The 25,815-nt window shown below is 44.5% G+C and overlaps 2 protein-coding genes across 2 annotated transcripts; both read right to left on the minus strand.

Annotated features, from left to right (window-relative positions):
• Positions 1-4,332: 4,332 nt before the first annotated feature.
• Positions 4,333-7,950, minus strand: LOC100382612 (uncharacterized). The gene is made up of 3 exons (NM_001366798.1): positions 6,261-7,950; positions 4,719-5,507; positions 4,333-4,578 (listed from the first exon to the last, which is right to left on the minus strand). Exons 1-2 carry the CDS (start codon positions 7,158-7,160, stop codon positions 4,986-4,988), a joined length of 1,422 nt encoding a protein of 473 aa, NP_001353727.1. The 5' UTR covers positions 7,161-7,950; the 3' UTR covers positions 4,333-4,578; positions 4,719-4,985.
• Positions 7,951-11,447: 3,497 nt separating this feature from the next.
• On the minus strand, positions 11,448-13,984 carry LOC118473595 (endoribonuclease Dicer-like). Its single transcript, XM_035963495.1, has 2 exons — positions 13,459-13,984; positions 11,448-11,898 (listed from the first exon to the last, which is right to left on the minus strand). Exons 1-2 carry the CDS (start codon positions 13,699-13,701, stop codon positions 11,650-11,652), a joined length of 492 nt encoding a protein of 163 aa, XP_035819388.1. The 5' UTR covers positions 13,702-13,984; the 3' UTR covers positions 11,448-11,649.
• Between the last annotated feature and the right edge of the window lie 11,831 nt (positions 13,985-25,815).

The following is a 25,815-nucleotide window of genomic DNA, read 5'->3' on the forward strand; positions in this document are numbered from 1 at the left end:
TAAGGCACAAGCATGAAACAAGGCTCCAGTTCACGAGTGATCAAAGCAGGAGGAGACAGTAAAAAAATCGTTTTTGACAAACTGCTTGGAAAGCGTTTCTCGTCATAAACAAAGACTGTAAGCTGGACCTAGAATCTTTGGGCTGATTATCTCAAAATCAGCCCAAAGATCGGGGGCTTGTGGGGGACAGATATCCCCCGGGTCCACTAGAAGGATAAAAGACCTCACGAAAGGCCCAAGGGCCCCATAAATCGTAAGGTCACTCCTTCATGGGCCTGGGGAGGAGCAACCAGTGAAGCAGATCGACATAAGGCCGGGTTGGTGCAAGCCCGGATGGCCCCACAGCGTTGAGCAAACGACCGCAACAGAAGATCCGACTTTCCCGCGCTGGAGCCCCAAACGACGTAACCAGGCGAGGATAAGTCGGCATAATCATAGGAAGATAGACAAAAACGGTTCACTATCTTTTAGGTGCATATCCACATGTATCGCCTCACGGTCGAATATATAAGGCCTAGGGGGCACCCCTTCAGAACGATCGATCCCACTACTCAGCCACCCACCTCAACTCTTTAGGAGAACTACCTTGTAACCCACTACATAAAGCATACTCGCCAGGACGTAGGGTGTTACGCATCTCAAAGCGGCCCGAACCTGTAAACATTGTCCATTGTTCCTCGTGCATCGGGCACGAACCATTTAGCTACAGTCGGTGGCACCGTCCTACTCCTAAAACACCTTGAGGGGCAACCCCGGGTGTGCGGTCGGACCCAAAACACCGACAGGCTCCGCGCCCACTACTGGTCAGAGGTTCGAAGGCCGGCCCCTCGGAAGGGTTCAACGGCTGCCTGAGGCCACTCGGGCTCCGCACCCACTACTGATCAGGGGTTCGTAGGCTGGCCCCCGAAGGGTTCGACAGCCGCCTCAGACGCAGAGCGAGGGATGACCCAGGGTACGTTCGATACATAACCAAGGCTCGGGCTACGCTCCCGAGGTACCCTAGGACATTTCCGAGACCGACGGGAACGATTTTGTAACGGAATCCCACCAGAGGGAGGCATCGAGCCCTTGGACCCCGTCAAAAGGGGACCGGGTCCGGCAAATCACCCGCAGGTACTTTTGGAGCACGCCTCCGGGCCACTAGCCGACCCCTAACGAATGGGGCACGGGCGTCCACTCGGATTACCCGTTAGCAACTCACTGGAGACACCATGTTCGGCGCCCTCCGAGGGCAACATGGCGCTCTCCCCCTCCTCCTTGCGGAAAGGTGACGCAGGGGCATATGTAAAAAGTCGAGTCTGTCCTTGACCGTCCTCTCGCTCTGTGCGAAGGCTCGAGGGCTGCTCTCGCAAACCTGGCTCCGGCCAAACCGTTGACAGCGTCAACATACCAGCCCGAGAACTTGGGACTCGACTATGCACCGGGGCTACGGCCAGTTCGCATGAGGGAACCACCAGACCGGCCAAAGCATTACAAAACGCGCTAAGACCTCGAAGGAGTCAAACCACTCCTCCGAGGCCTCGGGGGCTACACCCGGCGGGTGCGCTCGCGCGCACCCACCGGAACAAAACGCAACCGAGAAAGGCCGGTCCCCTTGCAAAAAAGTGCGACAAAAGCCTCCAAGCAAGTATCAACACTCCCTTCGAGGCTCGGGGGCTACTGTCGGGGACCATAATTAGGGGTACCCCCAAGACGCCTAATCTCAGCTGGTAACCCCCATCAGCACAAAGTTGCAAAGGCCTGATGGGTGCGATTAAGTCAAGGCTCGGTCCACTCAAGGGACACGATCTCGCCTCGCCCGAGCCCAGCCTCGGACAAGGGCAGCCGACCCCGGAGGATTCACGTCTCGCCCGAGGCCCCCTCAAGCAACGGACACACCTTCGGCTCGCCCGAGACCCAGTCTTCGCCAAGAAGCAACCTTGGCCAGATCGCCACGCCGACCGACCGTATCGCAGAAGCATTTAATGCAAGGATGGCCTGACACCTTATCCTGACGTGCGCAGTCGACAGAGCCGAAGTGACCGCAGTCACTTCGCCGCTCCACTGACCGGCCTGACAAGAGGACAGCGCCGCCTGCGTCACTCCGACTGCTGTGCCACTCGACAGAGTGAGGCTGACAACAGCCAAGTCCGGCTTCGGGCGCCATAGGAAGCTCCGCCTCGCCCGACCCCAGGGCTCGGCCCCCGTCTCGGCCTCGGACGACAAACTCCGCCTCGCCCGACCCAGGGCTCAGACTCGGCCTCGGCCCCGGAAGACGACGAACTCTGCCTCGCCCGACCCAGGGCTCAGACTCAGCCTCGGCTCTGGAAGACGACGAACTCCGCCTCGCCCGACCTAGGGCTCGGACTCGGCCTCGGCTCCGGAAGACGACGAACTCCGCCTCGCCCGACCCCAGGGCTCGGACTCAGCCTCGGCTCCGGAAGACGACGAACTCCGCCTCGCCCAACCCCAGGGCTCGGACTCAGTCTTGGCCTCAGACGATGGTCTCCGCCTCGCCCGACCTGGGGCTTAGACTCGACCTCGACCTCGGAAGACTGACTCGACCTCGACCTCGGAGGAGCCACCGCCTCGCCCGACCCAGGGCTCGGACCGACCACGTCACAGGGGGGTCATCATTACCCTACCCCTAGCTAGCTCAGGCTACGGGGAACAAGACTGGCGTCTCATCTGGCTCGCCCCGGTAAACAAATAATGATGGCGCCCCGCGTGCTCCATGACGACGACTGCTCTCAGCCCCTTACGGAAGCAAGAAGGCGTCAGCAAAGACTCGACAGCCCCGACAGCTGTCCTTCCGCAAGGCTCCAGCGCTCCTCCGACGGCCACGACATCACATGAACAGGGTGCCAAGACCTCTCTGGCTGCCACGACGGCATATACTTAGGGCGCTAGCTCCTCTCTGCTAGACACGTTAGCACACTGCTACATCTCCTATTGTACACCTGGGCCCTCTCCTTACGCCTATAAAAGGAAGGTCCAGGGCTCTCGTACGAGAAGGTTGGCCGCTCGGGGGAACGAGACGACGCGTAAAGTCTCTCGCTCTCTCCCACGCGGACGCTTGTAACCCCCTACTGCAAGCGCACCCGACCTGGGCGCAGGGCAACACGAAGGCCGCGGGTTTCCCCTTTTGCCTGTCTCCCCTTTTCGCCCCCCTTCGTGCTCCGTCTCGCGCCGACCCATCTGGGCTGGGACACGCGGCGACGATTTACTCGTCGGTCCAGGGACCCCCCGGGGTCGAAACGCCGACAGTTACATAAGTGTATACTGAGTAAAAACTCGTACGTGATCTGAAACTCGGCGGGTTCAGGTATAAAATTACACTCGCGGATGCGATGGTGAGCAATTGTTGTTAGACTTCACAGGTGCAATTGCGGATGGGTTTTTACCCCACCCGACCCATTGCCATCTTAAACGGCAGTGCTCGCGCTGCTAATCAACAATCTGTGACCAAAACCAGAAATGCGTCCATTCTATTCCATATGTTCTGTGTATATTTGGCTACTTAAGAACAAGAATAATAATGAGCTATAAGTCTGCTTACATAGCATTTTTATAGCATTTTTATTTATGTGGAGGAGAGATATCAAAACGTAAGGAAAGTAGGCTCTAATGCAAGAGTCATCTCCTACATGGGCTCTAAAACAAAAGGATTAAAGTGAAAGATACAAGATATAATCTAGGAGCCAACTTATAGTCAACATCATTGTATGAATGCTTTTATTGTTGTCTTTAGATGTCAACATCATTATATGAATATTTTTGTTGTTGGCTCTAGATGTCAACATCATTATATGAATATTTTTATTGTTGGTTATATGAACGTTTTTATTGTTGATTCTAGATGACATGTCCATTATAGACTCTATTATTAAACTTGCTCTAACCCACTGTGCCTCTTTTCTATCTAGAAGAACAGGACCAGACGCTTGGCTCATGAGGGGAACACTAAGCAGCATGAAAACATGACCGCAAAGAGCAAAAGCTACAAAGGGGGAACGCAGCACCTCGCAGGCTTTGTTTCAGGTTTCAGCTATCAGCGGCACTTTAGGGTGACAATGGCCACTAAATTTTAGACTTAAATTATAAGGATCTAAATCAGGCTTTATTTCTATTCATTTTAAACTAAAATTATTTAAGAGCTCATAAGAAACATTTAGATCGTTATCTATTACCACCTCTGGCGCACTAGCAATGGATGGGCATTTATTTCGCTCGCCGAGACGGACACAGTTCCCAGACAAACGGTATAACAAGCATAGCAGCCAGAAAAAAAGAACTGAAAATACACCAGGCAAAAACAGGCCCCAGAGCATCTGCAAGCGAGAAAGAATCTAGTTAAGTTAGAAGTTTGTCTTTATTTATTCCAATAACTTGTCAATTGTCAAGTAACATAGCACACAGCCACACAGCTAGATAGGTAACATTGGACAGATAGATACATCTGATATTTTGAGGGCAAATGAAATCAATAACTTCTGATGTTCCAGGAAGATGCAGCATCAAGCAGCCTGCTGGGAGAATGTTTGTACTGTTGTCCAAACTCCGGAGCAGAGCACTTGATTATTCCAAAAGGAAACATACCTGAAACAAAAGTACAAGGGACTCAGCAAAAGACTCGGGCCCGACTGGAGACCGGTATTCTAGTTTCATGCATTAACTGAGCCAGTACAAAATTGCTGTAAGGACCAAAAGAATATTATTAGAAGTGTAACATCACCTACCGCAATTGTTAGTTGTCGGCTGACACCTTGATAGGGAAACCATGATCGTCTTCTGGTTATACCGTTTTTTTTCTTTTTCTTGTAAGCAAAAACAATTTCAGTCATTGCAACTACACCGATAGCAAATTGGTATACCTCTTTTTTTTCTTTTCCTTGTTAGAAATACTCAGTCAAGATACTGATGGATGGGAGCATCAATCAACAGAAGAAATGTTATGTTAAAAGTTAAAACTGTATCCATCCAATGAAGATAACAGATTCGAACATCTACTTTTCTGTGGGGAGCAAGTCTTCATATTTGACACAGTCACGGCAAAGTTTCCCCAAACAAAACGACTCTTGGAACACATTGGCAATGTCTATACATCTCCCACATAGCAAACATCTCCAGATGCAAACAATACACCCTCTGCAAGTACTATGTCTGCTGTTCTTGCACTCCTTTGATGGGCAATCATAAACAAGTTTGTAGTTTGGACAAAGAGGGCACTTCTCAATATCAAGAGCAAATTCATCATGAAGCTCTGGTACGAAAGAATCGGGAACATATCCACCATAAAGATCTAGTAAAAGACGACCAGAATGAAAGATCCGAGGCTCCTGTTTGTGTAATGCCATCTTCTTGTCTATTTTCATCAAGGACAACAACTCTTCATATTGCGCTTCTGATGCAGTGACGTGATTTGTAACTCTGAGTTTCTTTATACCAATATCTGTTTCCATATTAAATGACCTCAGACTGTCAATAAGACCTTGATAAGTAATCCGGAAAGCACCAAAAATGCCCAACTGTATCAAAAAATAAATAGAGACAAGAGGCAGTTAAGTAAATGGAGAAATGTGGATTGCCAAAACTGGTAGCACAAGTTTTTCATACCAGTTCAATTGATATTGCAACAAAACTGAAATACTATAAAGCAAATAAAAATTCATGTCAAAAAAATCATAAACTTTAGTTAAAAATACCCTTCTTTGTATTCTGCTGCAAAAACATGCAATATTATCAAGTGCAAGTAAGTAGTCTTCTCTAGCTATTTTGCATTCTAGTTTGTGGTCTGGCAAATATCTTTATAGACAGACCCAATGCTGGCAGCTCCCACATGAGTAGGGTTTGTTGATAGAATAACTGAAAGCCGTACCCCTGCATTTTGCAGAGAGGCTGTGTCGAACTCTTAACCTTTGTCTCAGTGGCAAATATCATATAGACAAATCACAGATGAATGAAATTAGCTAAATGAAAAAAAATGTTGAATCTAAGTTTTCAGTTCATCTCATATATCCAAATAGAGAGTAGCCAAGCCATGTACCACAGCAGTACATAAGCACCCTATAACATTGGCTGGATGCTCAGAGCTGTAAGTACAGAATTCAACAACAATGTACAACATTTTCAAGACAATAACAATAATATAAGATAGTGCAGCAAGCCAGCAATATAACATTATAACGTTGGATTGCCAAGAATATCGTAAGATAAAAACTAGATTCCTATGGAGATGTATCATGAATAAAACAGATTCCTATGGATCACACAATACTAACCTTTGTTAACTGTAGATTACTCTTTAAAACAGCTTTCAATCCCTGATCTGTGATGTTGTTACAGTGCATAAGACTCAGGCACTGCATAGAACCTGGGGACTTCTGTGTCAGGCACAGAAGATCAGCATCAGACATCTTCTTCCCCAAGCGCGAGTCAATATGGATGCACTTCCATAAAAAGGGTTCGTTCCGGACAGCTGAATGCAATGACTTGCACACCATCTCAACAGAGAGGATGTCACGTAAGCCAAGATAGCTCAGAACAAACACCATCGCTTCATGTGCATCATTTCCCTCCTGGACAGGAGCAACATCAACCATATCCCAGCATGCCAAAGCTGGGTTACAAGAGCTAGATGGGTCCTCCTCAACCATATTATCACAGCATGACAAAGCTGGGTGACAAGAGCTATATGGGTCCTCCATGACCCCAATAGAGTAGGACATACTAGGAGGCAACCGTGAAAACTGTTCCATGCCTCCAGCACCTGAGAGGCCTCCACACACAAAAGAATCCTCAAAACCACCAGTATAGGCACCACTCCATGGCTCCGGAGTGAGCATAAAAGCCTGGTTCAAGTAATAACTCAGGTCATCAGAGAAATCATCGTCATCACCGCTTCCAAAATGCCCAGCACCAGACATGAACGTGAGGTCCCCGATGCAACTGGCGATCGCAGCTGTGAACGTAGTTTCCAGGTTCATCCCAAAGGGGTCCGTGGGTAAGAGATCCACAGGATCCGCCTCCTTCATCTCCATCTCAGGCTCATTCCACCACAGTGAATTCACCCCGGAGGATGATACAGGAGAGGCCTCATCCGACCAGCACCCACAACCAAGCATCATGTTGGCACATTCATCGGTCACCAGGAGCGAGCGTGACGAGTAATTCAGCGCCATAACCTCCAACCTCCCTTCCACTACCTCTCTATATCTCTCGCTCTCTCTTTTTTTTCTCCCTCTCTATTTTCTTTTTTTCTTTTTTCTTTTGATTTTATCTACAGACGACGATAGAACACGCGGCCCTAGATCTTCTCAAGAGAAGAACCCTCTATTCCTGGTCCGGGCCGATCAAAAAAACACAATCCCTAGGACCAAAAACTTCACGGAGCAGTCTCGATCACGGAGCCCAATCCAATAGCAGAGAAGGTAGACGTCCAGACGTCCCCCTCCTAAAAAAAACGAATCCCCTCTACCAATACACCCCCAAATCTAATCAGCCGACATCACCAATACCACTCAGCCTGGATAATCACGCCCAAATCGGCAGAAACAATTAGCACCAATACAAACACTCCTCAGATCCCAGCAACAGTAACAGTGAGAAAGGGAAACCAGAAATCCCCAAACCGGTACGGCGAGGCTTCTCGAGGCTCGGTGGCGATTGGCGAATCGGGCTGCAGGCAGATGCAGAGCTCCGAATGCGGCGGCGGTAGGACGGGTGGTGCTGGGATTGGAGTGGAGACGGTGGCGCGCGCAAACCCTACGCGAGAGGCAGGCTATGAGGAGAAGGTTGTGGTGGTGTGCAGAGGGGGGTGGCGTGGGGGTTCCGCAAAAATCTCGAAGCCTCCTCTTCCTTCCTGGCTGCCGTCCCCTTTGGTCTCTCTTCCGCGCCGCGCGGGGGGAGCGGAGGAGAAGGAGGGGTTGAGAAGGGACGAGAGCGCGTGGCGGCCTCTGCTCTGGTGGGGGCAGCGGCTGGCTAGGCTTAGTTTCGCCTTTTAATTTGCGTTTTTCTCCCGTCCGGAACGGGATTTTCTCAAAATACAACGAACGAACTTGCGGGTTTGCGCCGTTGGGATAACGGTGGGGCTGGCTGAGGCGGAGTGCGCAAGGCGATGGTTGGAATGCTGCGCCGTTTTGGCGGCGTTCAGTTTCACTCAGATTCTAAGATCGTAGGATTTTGTTTTAGATAAGTGTTACCTCTGCATTATCTAAAATCTGTTGAAACCAAACATGACCTTTACTATTTGGAAACTCACTGAACATGAAAAAACAATAAAAACCGGAAAGACGCCATATCCGCGTGAGATGGAGTGGTACGTAAAATGGTGCAAACGAACATTTGTGGAAGCAAGAATATTCTTCCATATAAAAAATTAGTCAGTTGCTCTGATTTGCTACTATTGTTATATATCAAATAAATAGATATTGATATATTTATTTAAATATAATTATTGTTCATTTGTAAACACTAAGATATGTGTTGTCTAGTGGTTAGCCCTAAATTTTATGAACATTGAGCGTGGGGGTGAGTGCTAGGTAGACGCAGTAGCTGCACGAGCCCTGAGGTCCATAGAAAGCGTTGATGTGAGGTCCATAGGGTACGACGCGCGATGCGGGGCGTCTGGAGTGGGCCCAGAGTGTCGGCACTGAGGATTAAGATTTTAATAGAATAGTATAAATTATAGCATCTTCGGTAGTTTCCAGCAAAATATAAGCCTCCTTTTGAATGCGAGAATTTCATAGAAATTATATGAAAATTTCACATGAATCAATTTACTTTCACAGAAAAACACATGAAAACAGAAAAACTTCCCTCAATCCAAAAGAGGCCATATACGATAAATCAATGAGTTCTCTAAGTGCCTATAAAATATTGAAATCACATTTCTTCGGTTCGAACAACTTTCAAAAACTTGTTTCTAAAATATAGCAAGTATTTTGTATTAAAATTTTCGAATGGTTATAAAACACACCAAATAATTTTGTATCTTTACTCTCGTAGAGTAATTCCAATAGTTATGTATAATTGTACTTCCTAAATGCTAGATTTAGCAAATCCTCAAATAATATAGGAAGAAAAAAAAACTCATCTCCTCCTCTCTATATATTAGAGTCTAAATATATTAAAACTTATCATGCCACCAGTTTGATTGGGACCACTTTTTTACTTTTGTTTTCATCTCTCTTTCGTATATCGATCTCAAAATTTTGACATGACAGATTCAACCTGGTGAGCTGTGTTGGTTTTTTATTTGCTACAACAATTATTTATTCGATAATTTCCGACGTGTGCATGTACGATTGTTGTATTGTCAATTATTTAATCTCAAGATGACTAGTTGCCACAATTGTATATCGGTGGTCGGCGTATAAGCCCCTTCTAATATATCTTTACTACAAAGTGAAAAAAATACCAAAATAAATAAGTAACATAAGTTTTTGTTTAGGGAGTTGCTAAATAGTTGCTAGATGTAGAGGAAGAATGAGGTTAAATGAGAAGTAGCTAAATTTTAAATAAAAGCATATATAGAGATGTTGAGGATGAGTTTTTAGATTAGCTGTCTAAATTGTTGATTTAGAAATTGTTTTAGAGAACTACTCAAGTTGATCTTATGCATTTGCATTGAAAAAACTCTGTTACTCCTTATTCTTTTCATGTTATGGTACCTCCAAACCGGTGAATCGATAGGTACACGGATATTTCCATGCGATTAGTTTGGTTTTCCAAGTGCATTAAACTGGAAGTTAAAATAAGAAGTGGTGGAAGAGAAGTTATACTTAATCTTACAAAAAATATAGATTGAAAGTGAATTTTATAATTTCTGGAAGATGCTCTAAGTTAGCTTTATATTGTCTCCCAAAAAAATACAACTACATACGAAAATGAACTAAATGGGAACACACCTGTGTACACGAGACTTTTGTTTCCTCTGCTTTGTCTAGATCTGATTTTTCTTCCAAAATCTGTTGTCCATCTTTCCTAGTTTCTGAGTACTATGAAATAGAGCTAGCCAAACAATAGCTGAAGGATAAGACCAATGATTAAGTTAGTGAATCTATTTATTGTTGCGCCTCCACCCATAATGAAAACAATAATGACATGATGCAATAATAAAAGGAAACTTCGATAAATTGGAGATGTTAGAGGACGAAAAGCGGTAATAGTAGAGTTAATACTACAAGTGTCGCCAAAAAAATTACAGCCCTCTCTTTGAGTCCGCACGATTAGATTGATTTTCCAAGTGTAAAGAAACTGAAAGGAGTTGTTGAAGAGAAGTTATTTTTTATCTTACCAGGAAATATACAGATTGAGAATGGATTTAGACTATATTCAACAATTCACTCTATATTTTTCTCCTTATATCTTACTAGGTGAATGCCCGTGCGTTGCCACGGGAGTTAAAATTTAGTATAAAACATAGATACAGAAATACAAACATCACTATGATATGTTAAATCCATGTGGTAAGACTGTTCCAAATTATAAATGTTTTAGTATTTCTAAAGAATCAGTATTGAAGCACACATTGACGACGTCATCCGTGGCGCCCATGACGCCGTAGTGACACAGCATGTCGCAGAGGCGCGTGCCGCACTGCATGGACGTGGAGATGGCACTGAGGCCAGTTCAAGCCCACTTTCTGGCACACCCTGTTATGCTCCTTGTGTTGGTTGGCCACGCATACCAGCGTCACGGGGAGTTCCAAGGCCTCGAACTCCGTCACCAGCTGCTCCATGGTTAGCTTGGCGGGGCGTCTCACGAGAGTCACGAGCCCCACCACCACGTATGTCGGTTAAGTATGTCGGTAAGCCGATATTCTTAACATAAGAACGTTGATCTATTAGAGTAAGAACGTCGGTTTCTAGTCGACATTTTTCTAGTAGTGGTAGTGGTGCGGTGCCGGGGTGATGAAGTCGTGCGCCATCAGCCACGGCACCAAAGGCTCTAAGTTGAAGGGGTGCTTGCCCGTGAGCCGGACAAGCGCCGGGTGGCGCCGCACCCACGCGTCAGATGTGGCCTCGCCACGCGAGTCGCAGACGGGTGGCTCCACCTCGAGGCACAGGAGGTACGATGATCGCCAGTCCGGCGGGAATGTTGTATTTTTCCATGGAATCAAAATCGGGGCGGGTGCGACGCTTGCCTCCTGGGCCACCGGAGCAGAACATGTTGAAGCTCTTGGGAGGCGCAATGGTCGACCACGGGTGGGGGGGGCAGGTGCCGCTCAACAGAGGTCGCCATTGTCGGCACGAGCTACGAGAACGATTTTTAATTGTGATGTCTAGAGCTCGAGGTTAATCGGAAGCTCGAGGAATATAATCATGCATGCCCTCAGAAAGAAAACACACAATAAAAAAGGAAACACAATAAATTAGGCAAGGGAAACAGTCAGTCACGATTTTCTGATACAATCAGGCGGTATATTAATAGATATTACACGACATTATATATGAAGCAAGTATTAACACAACATTATATCAATAGATCGGGAAAGTATATTACACGGCAATTATAAGGGAAACACAATAAATCAGGCAAGTATATTACACGACATTGCATAGAATACAATCAGGAGCAAATTCAGATACTATGCTGATCCAAACTGCTGTATTCGGTAGATTATGTTTGCAAATCTACGATTCTAGGGACAACTCACGTAAACAAAACTTAAGATTTCAAAAAAGAAGCCAGGTTAGGTAAGACTACCGCAAGACTGTTACTGCAAGCAAGCTGGCATAAAGCTGCATTCGAGATCACGTTTTTCTTCATCTTGGTCAGCGCGCCTTCATGCTGATTTTTGTATTTGCCAAAAAAGTGTTGGGCTGTAATATAGTTGAAAAAAGAATCCCCAAGTGTCTCTAATGATTCCTGCGAAAAGTCCTCTCGGCAATTCTTTGCTGTAAGTGCTTCCAGAATCTACAAGTCAATGAACATGGGTTAAAAATAAGAACTATGTTCGTGTAATGCCACATCAATCCGAAAGTGACTATTGCATTAGGTATGAACATATGGGAATGATCAAACTACTTCCAACGAAAAGAACAATCGACAAATGCATGTGTAATGTATTGACTGTTTGATGGAATGCAAAATTTCTACAGAAATCTAGATTTCACCAGAAACAATTACATTTTGACAGCGGGGAGTTCTACACACTTTTCTGCTTAGACTTGTCAGATCTCTATCACAACAGCTACAAAACGATCAGAAGCCTAAGCATGTAAGGAGAGAACATGAGTGATGATCATGTACATCATGATGGGCGAACAAATCAGGAGCAACTACACCACTGCTGGGAAGTAGCGACGAACATTAATTACATTACAAAATAGTATAGTAATAACTAAAAACAACCCTACGTATTTACCAGTCTCCATATCCTACATTCTTACCTTAATTACTCTGGACCAACATGCGCCAGTTTACTGGCTTAACACTGGCGGTACTCCATCACTAATTTTTAGTCCCTCTATTTTATTTCATTTTAGTTACTAAATTTCTAAATATGGAAACTAAAATAGAGTTTTATTTTCCATATTTAATATTTTAGGGACTAAAATATAATAAACTTGATGGACAAAAAAATTAGTCCCTATAAACCAAACACCCCCTTAAATAATTTACATAGTTTTAGCTCTCTCAGATACTGCTGAGCCCCTCCTCTCTAGATGTTTCAATATCACCTTCGCTTGCATCGGCCCTGCACATGAGGGAGCCAAAACCAAAAAAATTGACCATGGCAGACGCCTGCCGCCCCTGCTCTCCTAGCTCCCGATATGCCCAAAGTTGACACCACTATGTCGTCTAATGTGCTCTGTCTAATGGGATATAAAGCCTTGCATGCTCTGCAAGATGTTTCCATGCATATAGATGAATTTCACAAACTATTAGCAATGCTCACAAGGAAGGATTTTTCCAACGGTTATTTGCATATATAATTTACCTGTTTTTCTATTATTAAAAAGGAAAAAGAATAGCCAAAGTGCCATCCAGGCAGGTGTGATTGTGTGCCTGCTTTATGCATTCAACACAGTTAGTCAGTGTGCATATAACTTTCTGCTGGGGTATTTGCAAATAACATGTAAACATATAGGTTACATGAAAAATACCAGCAAACAACAGATTTAACCTTGTTTTTTTGCTGACCAAATTATATAGCCTTATTTTCACAGGAAGAAACATGGGTAATAAACTACACTTTGGAACCACATGCAAGACTGTACCAACAAGAACTTAAAGTGAATATATTTGTGGTCACTAATCTTATAAGATAGGCGTGATTGCTTAGAATATTAACACTGACATGAACATCAACCCAAACACCGTGCAAGCATGTGGAGGGTGTAGAACGAGATAGTAAGAAGGAAGACACCATTTTCCATAGAGAGACAAAGCACGGGGACGACAGTTACAGACGGATCCACGATGTCAGGGGAGAGGGAAATTGGAGAGTTGGAAGCAGTGGGACCGTTGTACCTCGGGTGCCATCGCGGAAGGCCTTGGAGACATGCTTGGGTGTCCAGCACAGGCCCTCATGGCGGTCGTCCTCATCAAGCCCCAACACCAGCGCGCACCGTTGGCTCCACGGTGTAGCCCCGTCACCGCGGTGTCCCCTGAGAGCATGTCGATGTAGTCGTTTTGCTCATCATCATCGCATGCGGAAGCGACGACCGCGAGGTGGGCCTGCTCGAGCGCTCCCATGGCGGTAGATGCACTCATCTCAGAAACGAGATTAGATCTCGATTGATCCCTTGGCGACTTCGCGAGCCAGTCAGCAGCTTGGGGAGGAGAGAGAGAGAGTGCGTACAGGAGAGATGGGGGAGAGGAGATGGAGCGAAGCCCGGGTTCTGGTCGATGTCGCTAGACTCGAGATCGACAAGGACGAGAACGGCGGGCGAGATGGTAGGTGCGTATGGGTATCGCGCGGTGTCGGCGGTGTCTCAAGCATAAATTTGATGTCGGTTTTCAGTTTTCTACTTACCCGAAGTCCCCAGGTGCTCGTACCCTACCTCCGGCGTGCCCTCCCTGCCTGCTTCGCTGCCGCGCGGCCGCGCTGCACGCGTTGATTGCACCGTCGCCGGCCCCTGGTCGTGGCGCTTGGAACGACATTCGCAGACGACGCCGAGGTTGTTACGAGGATGAGGGGTTGTGGATCCCCGGCATCACGGACGCGCGCAGCGTGGGGGGAGCAGGGGCGGGGAGGGGGCTCACTACCGGAATCGCGTTCTTTGCTGAGTGTCTAAGACACTCGGCAAAGGCTATTTTACACTCGGCAAAGGCTTTGCCGAGTGTAACACTCGGCAAAGAACACTCGGCAAAGATTTCATCGGCAAAGAGTTCTTTGCCGAGTGCTTTTTTTCGGACACTCGGCAAAGACTTTGCCGAGTGTCAAAAAGCACTCGGCAAAGAAAAACACTCGGCAAATTAAGAATCGAATTTTTTTTAAAAAAAACAGCAAAACATTTTTTAAATTCTAGGAACAACTCTCCAACCCTACCCTATTACCTTACCCGTTGCCCTATCATTTTTCACTATTATTTTGAATCAAACTTATATGTTTTGTAAATGGTGATATTCGAACTCACAACCTCTCTCTCGCGCATATCATCCTATACCACTACACTACTACACCAATTATGTTTATACTAGGTATATGCCCGTGCGTTGCAACGGGTGACATTTGTACACGCATAGATCATTGTTTAGTGATGTTATCAACTGATGGGTCACACTTGTGTATGCATAGGTCATTGTTTAGTGATGTTATCAACCGAATTCTGCGTGTCAGGTTGACACGCGAGGGAGATGGCATCGGGAGGCAGGCTCGGGGGCGGGGCATCGGGTGTGTGCGACCATGAATCGCGTCGGGAGGCAGGCTCGGGGGGCGGCAGGTGGCTAGAGGTCGTGGCATGCGGAGCGCTGCGCGATTGGAGCAAGAGACGGGGAAGAGCTAGAGGAGACCAGGCGTGGATGGTTTTGCCAAAAGTGTTGAGTGCATTTGTCGGAGATAGGAAAGGCAGAACCAGAGAGGGTCAGCCTACCCCTTACCTTCTTCATAGTAGTAAGTTAGGTACCTATACGTTGTTATGGACATACATATTCCTTGTTTAAATAAGAGTTATATAAACATGTTCCAACAGAATTTGCGAGTAAAGTTTGTTTGGTGTTTATACCTTTCCCTCGTGATCTTCTAGACTGCCTTCTTCATCGAGATAAGTAGAGATTGACATATCCTATTTGAATGTGAACCAATCCTATGATTCATTTACCAACTGTATTTTTATATGTGCCTGAAACGTTGTGGGTTCCACAACATTGTACAAGCTTGGCTATATTGGGCACCAACTATATATAAAGCTAGTTTATCCATGTCGGCTTATGTACAACTTTACATTCACAAGCTACATTTGTCTGAAAGAACCACGAAGCAAAAAAAAAGGAACAAAGCCTTTGATTTCCTCTAAAGCATGCAACAACCAAAATCTTATCTTCTAGCTATATGCCAACTGGTTGAACTTGAATTGATTGTCCCCAAAGCACGAGAGGCAGCCCTGCGTTTGGTCCTTGGGGTTCACGTCGCCGCCATTCGACGTGTCGATCGCCTCCACCAGGGACACCACCTCCGCCATCTCGGGACGCTTGTCCGGGTTTGTGTCCCAGCATCGGGTTTGTGTCCCAGCATTGCACGTTCGTTAGCGAGCTAGGACAACAATGCGATATCTCAGGCCTAAGGTTTTGTACAAAAGTTTATTTTGCCTTAGGCTTTCCATGACAAACATGGCAACAAGGAACGGGACAGAGACATGTCTTTGTTTTCACCTGGTGAACGAAAAGCTGAGATCAGGGTATGGCATGTTACAACAGTATATCTCCCACAGGTAGTTTCCAAAGTTGTACACGCCACACTTCCTATTGTAAGCGTGGCCATTGAGGACCTACATGCATATGCCAAAGTGCATAAGCATCTACATTTATACTGTGTTTTAGGAAAAAAAGCATAAGACAATCTCTCCATCATAATCTTATGTTTTAAATGGAATCGCTATTACCCGCACTACTGCCAATTATAGGAGCACAAAATAAGGACCTCACAATATGATTTCCATGCAAAAGCGGAAAGGGAAAGTGCATAAAGCGGAAAGGGTGATACACGATGACCATGAAATCAAGAAAACCGATGCTTTATATAGTAGAAGAGAAGAGAAAAGGAAAGAATTATTTTATTGTCGTCAAACTTAATCTCTCCGTTTATAAACATTCAAGTTTAAAATTATACATCTGTAATGAAAGCATAACATTATGGAGTCATTTCCCACATCAATGCATTGTACATAAGATCACAAAACACAAACCTAGCCCTCGAAATCTCCTCTTGTATATCATGCAATCCTTCTCTTATAGCAGGTATCTGCTTGTTCTCAAATCTGATCTGCTCTGGCTCCCGGTACAATGACTGAACCTTCACAAATAACTCTTTGCGCAAAGCTTCGAACTCCATCTTTCATAACTTAGCACCAACACTTCTTTCATGCCACCCTTGATAATATCCTTGTATTCCATTTCATTATCAACACTAACTCTAGGAATGGTTTGTTTGGCAAGTATATGGATCTCATCTTCAATGACAAATAATTCTTGCCTAAGGCCATGAATATCCTCTAGCACAAGAGTATTATCAGCAACAATTCAATGAATCTCTTCACAACGAACTGCAAGTTTCTACTGGAAAGGGAGCAGAGGCATGGGTCCAGGAACTCCTCTAGCTAATGGATTTGACGAGGAATTTCTTTAGCCATTATTGCTCCAAAGTTGGCAGCCATGTGGTATTCTGATGGTGCCTGCAATGGTGTGGGTAGAAGAGGACACACAACATATGAATGAATGGATATGCTCGAATAACATGGGATAAAAAATTGAACTATCTTGAACAGTTAAAATGGCATAAGTATGTGACTGGAATTGGATATGGTAAATAGATTATCATTTCCAAACAAGCATGACTGCATTTCAGTACACAAAACAACATCATACGACATGATTGCACAAACACACCTAAGGTAAAAAGTGTAGGTATTTCACCAACCAACAATTAACTGATTAGCTCATTTAACATTTTGTGGCGACTTGCACTTAACTACACTTGGTCATCATGACAGACAACACCATGCTAATTGGGATGCACCTAAGAACTTCGGTAGAAAATGGAAACTAAGCCATGGGAAATTGAATTTATAAACATTCACGTTTTGATCTATGGTTCCCTTAATAGTAAGAACCAACTTTCATGTCGAACTATGGTTCCCTTTCCTTCTATACTAAGAATATAGCATCATTACTTTAATCTAATCAAATTTGTAGATAACCAGAAATAGGATCCATGAATAGCTCACTGAATATAACAAATGGGGAAACAAACCATTCCACTTTATTTTCATGCAGTAAAGAAGGATGTACATGACTAAGATAACAAAAAGTTATGATGTATAAACTGGACAATTAAATTTGTTTCAGGGTAGCTAGAATGCACCTTCCCACATCCAATTTTCCATCTCCAACGATGTGTCCAAAGAGTAAAGGAATTATCATTTTGCCAACTGATAAACCAAATTCACTGTTGTGTTGAACTGCCAACTAATATCTCAAATTTTGAAAGCAAACACTGAGTCATTGATGTCAACATTTGTTTCATTATAGCTAATTGAATAGATAGCATTAAATAGATCTGTGTTGAGCACAAGTTTTAAGTCTATGTTAAATCTGAACCAAACTATGTGACATAGAATCTCATGTTTGAACCATGGAATTGTGCTCAACCATAGAAGTTGTTGTTCGAACCTTGTGCAAACATAGGTTTCAGGTTACCATAGAAGCAACATACAAAACAACAACTTCTTCGGTAACCTTGTGGAACATGCCATACAAAATAGCAGCTTTTTTTGGTATGAATCATAGAAGCTTTGTGGAACCTTGTGCATACAAGCAGCATACAAAACATCAGCCACTATGGATCCATTGGAATCCAAAAGGCACTGAATTTTGTAGCCAACAAAAATATTGTAAATATATCACACTAATTGCATCAACAAAATATCAATTATATATAGCTGACAAGCTTGAAGTTTATTTTATTGGTAAATACAAGTAAATATGATAGAGCTTGGTTGATACCAAACAACAACCAACAGCAATGACAAAAGCTTATGATGTTAGAGAGTGCATTGCATCAAGTAAGCTGTATAGCAACCTTTGCTTACCCTATAACAAAATAACATGAACATAAGTAATCTTCTCATGTCAAAACAGACAAATATCAACCCAAAAAAACTTGGTGAACTATGTTCTCCCATGGCATTAATGCTATGCAGGAATCTGAAATTGAATACCAAGATACACATTTAGTTTAGCTTTGTGAACTGTTGGAAACATAGGTCACTATGTTGTATTTTGCTATAGAGCAGGATATTTGAGTTTTTTTAAATGTCACACAAGAGAATTAAGAATCTGATGATGTTTGACACTGATTCTGGACTTCTTCAGTTCTTGCATTGCACATCCTCATCCAGTTCTTTACTGTTATCATCCACCATGCGGGCACTTGTTTTTAACACTGGACTATTCATGTATCTTTTGGTGCTCATTTTTAGGACATATTACTTAGAGATCAAGGTAGTTCAAGTTGGGGGTTCTCAAAGAGAAAGAAATTGTTATGCACGTTCTTTTGGGACAATGCCATTTTGCCAAAGAAAAAGAACATATAAAAGATAAAGGATAATTTTCTCCCAAGTCCCAAGAACTGCAAAATGAGTGGTTCCCTATCAAAGCCACATGTGGCTAAGCTAGAGAATGCTTGAGAGACCAGAGGTGTGCAAAAACTGTAAATTTGAGAGTTGGGACAATAAATTGCAGGCATTGACCTCCCCTTGTCGCGACCTGGACCATCTCTAAGCAAAACAACACTACTGGGGATCTGCATGACAAAAGGAAGACTTAATCTCGATCTGTAGTGAAGAGCAAACCCAGAGTCCAGGCTTGTAACGTGTTAAACTTGGAGTACTAAACAGAGAGCAAGAGACTGGCCCTGCTACCATACAGGTTGCCTGGCCACATTTTGACGATTTGTTATTAAAATGTGATAAGTAATCTAGACTCTAGAGTGACAGTTTTAGGCAATTCATACATGAAAAATGGCGTGACCCAATAGGGAATTAATTGATGGTTGCAAGAATGGCAGTTGCGGTATATAGCGAGAAATACCGGTAAGGTAGTAGCTTCCAGGAAAAGAGCTTACATCTCATCGGTGCCGTAGAACCAGACGAAGAACTTTTTTGGCGTTGGCTTACATTCCCAGTCCTCGGGCTTGCTGATCTGTGCAGACACAGAATTTAGAGCATAAGAAGCGAGGCGAGTAGACACGGAAAGGATGAGGTGGGAAGGGAGTGAAACCCACAAACTTGATAGGTCTCTCATTCTTTTGGGACTTTGACCAGAAAGCTTCATGATAGCCTACAACATAAGTTTTTTAAGGCATTGTTCCAAATTACATCATAATATGATAGATGATAAAGGAAGAGAAAAAAGGAGTGAAGTAATACTTTTGCACGACTCAAGGCAACTTCATGTGAAATCAAAAGCATCGTGAAAGCATATGGTTATTTTGTAATAAACATTGCTAAGCAAGTAGGATGTAGTTACATGAACAATTCAGTTGTAGCCTATACATTGAAATACTTCGAACTATATAAAGCTGCCTCAAATGCTTAATTTCGTTTAAATTCCACACTAAACTACTTCAACACACATGGATTGAAGGGAAAAATATGAACATTCAAACGAGGCCTTAATAAGGTAAAGTACAGCTTAATTCTCTGGTCGAATTTGAGCTTCCTGCCCCAGTGCAGGTAGTATAACCTTTCAGTTTCAGGCATTCACTGCAGAAACTGAAACTTGGATACCTTAAAATCTGCAGAGCGCAAGTAAGCAAATAAATGTACTTGCAATGTTAGAAGGATACAGTTCACACAAAACGATATCATTGTAGACCTTATCTATCACAGCCTTGCTGCCTCTTTTATCCTGAAAAGGTTGAAACACAGGGTGGTCGTCTATGATAACATTATTATAGTATTAAAACCAACAAGGGCAGCACAGTTTTGAGGAAAAAGAAAATGGATCTGTCAGCTACCATCTACTGTATGGCTTTATACATTTATACTGGAACCTTTTTTTAATGAAATAAACATATTTTGGAATAAATAAATCATCTTTGACCACAACTCTTGTTGGCAAATCAGAACAGATCTTAAAAGCATCCATTGCTATAATTATCATATTTACAGTATCCAACTGCTCTGAATAAAGAGGCATTCAGTCTATATGCTTATGTAACAGCACAAGGAAGAATAAAGCTTAAGCCCTCCTGATTTACAAATATACAAAAATGAAGATGCTTATCAAATGCAAGCTTGCATCATAATTCACAATTGATAGAATGAGAGTTGACGACCCACATCTTCATCGTTAAACAAAAGGAAGCTACTGTCTAATGTTTGCAGGATGAATTTTACATGATTCTGAATTCTAGATGACACCACGCAATGATATAGAGCATAAACTTGTACAAAAAAAGCTTTTGAGCATATAATACTGAAATTATTAAATTAGGAGAGGACACCGAACAATTGATGCATTAGTGAAGAAAATTCCCTGCCACCTTTAATCGTTATCGTATAGTATGTTCATCCCTGTTGAAGTACCATCAATACATCATCAATTTTCAACTTGTGATGCATAAACAAAAATATATATATATATAGCCACCAACAAGGCTAAATGTCTAGGAGAAAACAAGGAACATAAGGCGCCAGTCTAGGTCAAAAGGCAATCTCCTTTTTCTGCCACGAACAACTATTTATTAGGCTCTGGATATATAGGGGATAAGTGAGTGTGATACATCAGATTTTATTCACCTACGTGGAATTGCAGTGAGCACTCCTTCCATTGGTGTAGGCACATAGGGTGGACAGACCAAAATATTTCTGCTGATGGCAACCTATATCATTCTTTACAGTATAAAGAAAGATACCATGTTGTCTAGAGCTAATAGTTTCAGTCATCGTGAATGGTACCTCATTAGGGACTGGGAGTATATATAGACTACCAGCCTGCACCCTTCACTTCACCCAAGTTCAGACTTCAAGCCAAGTTAGCTTGCCTCAAAGATTGCCAATCGTAGCTAGCCATGTCAAGGGACCCACTTGTCGTAGGCAACGTAGTTGGAGATATCTTGGACCCATTTATCCAATCATCCATACTGAAGAATTTGTATAAATAAGCATTGATCTATATTTGCGCTGATCATGGACAAGCAATGATTGTCCATTAGCTATATTCTCATCTGTGGGTAGCCTGAAAAAAATGACCAAGATTAGTTAGATAAAGAGCACCTGAAACAGGGTGTTGCTCTAGCTTGAACTATGTTTAAGGGCCAGCCAAGCCGTTTCGGAACTATGCTTAATAACTTGCGGCGAAAAATGTAACTAATTAATCTTGAATACAATGAATCAAACAAATGAAATGGAATAGGATCTCTAGTTCTCTACCGAAGTGTAGAGAAGTAAACACCTGCAACTGGACCTGCTTATAGGACTCAATGTCCAACAGGCAATAGGTGTTTTCACTTCTTAGGATCATCAGCTAGTCGTAACAAAAAAATGCACACCTTTTTCCATTTCATCGAACACCTTTAGGTCGAGCATGTGTGATACTGACATTAGAAATTAGATTAGCTAAGAGAGTGAAGTGTCTTACCTTCACGTAAACCTCCACACAAATATCAAATCACCAACCGGAGCAGCTGTGTGACTGCACCATCGTGTAAGCTCTACAGAAGCATCACCACCTGCTGCATCTGCGTATACCCGTGCGTTTCTATGAGATTAACAAAAAATGGTGCAAATGCATGTAGAGTAAAAGGTAGCGAAAAACAGTGAAATCACCTGAAGAGCAGAGGTTGTAGATTGGGGTAGAACTTGGGGGATCAGGAGCAGTCAAGCTAGGGTTTCTAGAGTAGGTATGACCTACGGATCCGATGCTGGTGAGCCCGTACTCCATGGACGAGCAAGCTGTAGGGTTCATGGAAGCTCGTGGAGAGGAAGGGGACACGATGAGAGATGGAGGAGGGAGCACGTGGAGAATGGAAGCCGACGAGAAGGGAATGGATGCCGTCTCGGAGCTTGCCTGCGTGACGTCGAGTGGTGCCTGCCGAGATCCACAAAGGCCTTGTCGTCATCACGCCAGTCGTCGCCGTCCTAAGCTCCTCTTTCCTTCTCTCAGGTAGCGCGGCGAGGTGAGGCAACTGTCACCAGCAGAGCCAAGCCCCGACTTGGCTGGCCTCGGTTCCTTCGGTGCGTGCAAACGCGGACGAGCACTCGCTTGAGGGGCTCCGAACCTCCTCGGGGCGGGGGCATGGCGTACATGTGGGTGCGCGGGCGCAGTCGGGGCGCGCGCGGGGGCGCACGGTGGGGCTTCGAGCGCGGGGTCACGAGCGAGGGGAGGACGCCGCCAATGTCGTCGCGGCGCGCCGTCGTGGAATGGAGGGCACCGCCCACACCGAAGAGGATGGCAGACGCCATAGGCTGGACTGCACAATGGGCCGCACCAACTGTTGGGCCGCACAAAACCACTGGGCTGCATAAACCGCGGCGCTGCTATGAGGTTTTTTTATTAGTGCCATACCGGCCACAGAGAGCGTCGAAACGTGGCTTATAAGCGTTAGTGTGTGTTGTCTATTGCTCAGACTAAAAGCGTTAGTGTGTTGTCTGCTACTCAGATTTTTTTGGCGGCGCGCGGCTGTCCGTCGATGGCAGAACGGGTCGGTGGCAGAACCGGTCAAAGGCAGAACAGTCAGAGGCAGACTACTATTGCTTACTTAATAAGTAGTAGAGATTACGTTTCCATTCCCCATGTACTATAACAAATCGAGAGTAATTTGATTATTTAAGGCACTAAATGAGTTCATTTGAAAATGTGACCAACTATAAAGTTGCATAACTTTTTGAGATCTAAAAGTTTTATTTTAATAGTTTCTACATCCGAGACCGTTTATAAAATTTGAATTTTAAATTTAAAAACTTCACACGAAATTTTCAATGATAAGATGATTTCAAATCAAAAAATTGTCAACTACAAAGTTTCATTACATTTCAAGACCTACAACTTTTATTTTGGTGGTTTTTCCATCCGAGACAGTTTGAAAAATTCAAATTTCAAAATTCAAACATAGTTTTGCATAACAAAATGATTTCAAACTAAAACATTGTCAACTACAAAGTTTCATAACTCTTCAATACCTACAACTTTCATGTTGGTGGTTTTTCCTTTTGAAGTCGTTTTCAAAATTCAAATTTTAAATTTTTTAAATTCAGACGTAGTTTTCGTTGACAATATGACTTCAAATGAAAAAGTTGTCAACTATAAACTTCTATAACTTCTCAAGATCTACAAAGTTTATTTTGGTTGTTTGGTAATTTGTTTATCTCAGATGATGGTTCTAACAATATGCACAAATTCTATACGTCTCTCTCGTAGTTTCATAAACTACGAGAGAGATATAGGTTTTATGAACAAATTTATTTTAATTTTGTCATATGAAAAAATGTTCAATATATAAATTGTACATCATGATGAGTTATACAAATTTGTAGTTAAAAACTTTTTCATTTAAATTAATTTACTACTTTAAAATATGATTTTTAAATTGTCTTTGCCTAGTGTTGGAGAAAAAACACTCGGCAAATAGCTCTTTGCCGAGTGTTGTATTTGTGACACTCGGCAAAGAGCCCTTTGCCGAGTGTCAAAAAAAGACAGTGTCAAAAATAAAACACTCGGCAAAGAGCTTCTTCGCCGAGTGTTTTCTTTTACCGAGGGTTTTTTGCGTGGCACTCGGCAAAGAGCTCTTTGTCGAGTGCCCGAAATAAAACACTCGACAAAGAATATGACACTCGGCAAAGAGCCAAATTCCGGTAGTGGCTAGGGGATGGGGGTTGCAGATCCCCGGCATCACGGACGCGCGCAGCGTGGGGGAGCAGGGGCGGGGGCTGGACGGCAGCTATTGCGCAGGGGTTTGCGGGGCGTGGGGATTAGGATTTGAGCGCGTACCAAACATCTCTGCCGACTTTCGCGTTTGCGACGACGGATTGAGCTCGGGGCTTGGGGGATTGAGCTCGAGGCCGGGCGCAGGGGTATGCGACGAAGTCGGAGCGCGCGGCGCGGGGGTAGCGCTCCGTCTGCCCGAGTGCGGCGGGTGCGGGGGATTGTTGGGGACACCCGATTCGTGGAAGGATTGGCAGGGGGCGAGCGTGGTAGGCTGAGCTGTTTGCGGCGGCGAGGATCCCGGAGGGCGGGCGGGCGGGGGCGGTGTACGCTCTGCGGCGTGCTGCCGTGCGGTGCGGGAGGCCGTTGCGGGACGGGATTTCGTTAGCGCGTGCGGGTAGGGAGCGGGGGCAGTCTACAAATGGTTCTTAATAGTTGTAGAGATATATCTTATTATCCTACCAGATTGGCAATCTCTCTCCCTTTATATCTCAACTCCCTATAGCGATTAACTCTCTATCACACCTCTATACACCACCATACTATTATTATACACATTCGCTTTCAATTAACTCAATTACCACCTATTTTCAATTGTACAAACAAATATTTGGTACTTGCAGGGGAGCGGTGGTGGCATGCTTGGAGCACGTCGGCCAGCCACCACCTCCACGCGGCGCAGCGGATGGTCATGACGGGCCTGTCGGCACCGGAGAAGGAACGGGATCGGCAAAAAGACGAAGGGTGTGTTTGCGACCCTGTGGGTCTAGGTTGAGGCTAGCCTGTTTTATAACTCACTTTGTTTGTGTACTTGTACCATATGAGTCTGGCTCATACGAGATAGTGTTTGTCACCCAGTATACAACCGGGCTAGAAGACTAAAACTAACTAAACGCGGAATCCTTGCGCCACGAGCAGCCAGACTCCCAAGAAACGGACCTTGATCTCATTTCTGTGGAGCCACGCCGAGAGGCTAAACTTGCACGCGGACAACCAGGCTCCCGAGCAAGCCAGGCGACGCAAACACGAGAGCTGCAGCCAGGGAGCGCAGCCAGACTGCTGGGCCATAGCGGCAAACACACCGCAAGTGGCTGTAGACGCATGAAGGAGGTAGCGTCCCCCTAAATCTATGGAGAGATAGAATGTTGCTACATGAAAGGGGGACTCACACGCAGTGGTTTCCTCTAAATTTCTCTCCCTATATCATTTTTTTGTGTTACATCATCAACATTTCATCTACTACTTTTTCATCGACCGCACCGGTCCCCCCTACATTCTCCACATATACCTCACTACAACTATAAAATATCAGTATCTAACCATATTCATCATCTATTACTATTTTTTCTTCACCTATTAAAAAACCACCATACAAATGAACAGTGCAAGGGGGCGGCAGACTCACGCTGGCTGTGGCGGAATCCTATTCACATCTTATGGCTGGAGGGCCTTGCAGGGGGCGCCGTTGCAGCCGTGGGGGCTCCTGTAGCCGCCAGATCGAAGGGAGGGGGCGGCCTGGCGGACGCGGCTGCGGACAGCCTCATAGAGGCAACCGATGTAGTCTTTAGAGTAGTATTGTGGCCTCTAAAGGAGGGGAGGGTGATGGTTGGCGGAACCGTTGAAGATAGTCTTAAGTAACTAGATGGGATTCATTTATTGTCTAGATCTGATTCTTCTTCCAAATCTGCTCTCCATCTTTCATAGATCTTCGAGCAATATGGAAAAGAGAAGGTTGATAGTTGG

This window comes from Zea mays, chromosome 10 (genome assembly GCF_902167145.1).
Source record: "Zea mays cultivar B73 chromosome 10, Zm-B73-REFERENCE-NAM-5.0, whole genome shotgun sequence".
Lineage (NCBI taxonomy): Eukaryota > Viridiplantae > Streptophyta > Magnoliopsida > Poales > Poaceae > Zea > Zea mays.

Bases quoted from the DNA above. Each gene is read 5' to 3' on its own strand.
- LOC100382612 (NM_001366798.1), bottom strand. From the start codon at position 7,160: ATGGCGCTGAATTACTCGTCACGCTCGCTCCTGGTGACCGATGAATGT. The intron at 5,508-6,260 runs GTTAGTATTGTG...TTTTTGATACAG, and splicing joins GTAATCTACAGTTAACAAAG to TTGGGCATTTTTGGTGCTTT.
- LOC118473595 (XM_035963495.1), bottom strand. From the start codon at position 13,701: ATGAGTGCATCTACCGCCATGGGAGCGCTCGAGCAGGCCCACCTCGCG. The intron at 11,899-13,458 runs GTACAACGGTCC...ATTGACTTGTAG, and splicing joins CTTCCGCGATGGCACCCGAG to ATTCTGGAAGCACTTACAGC.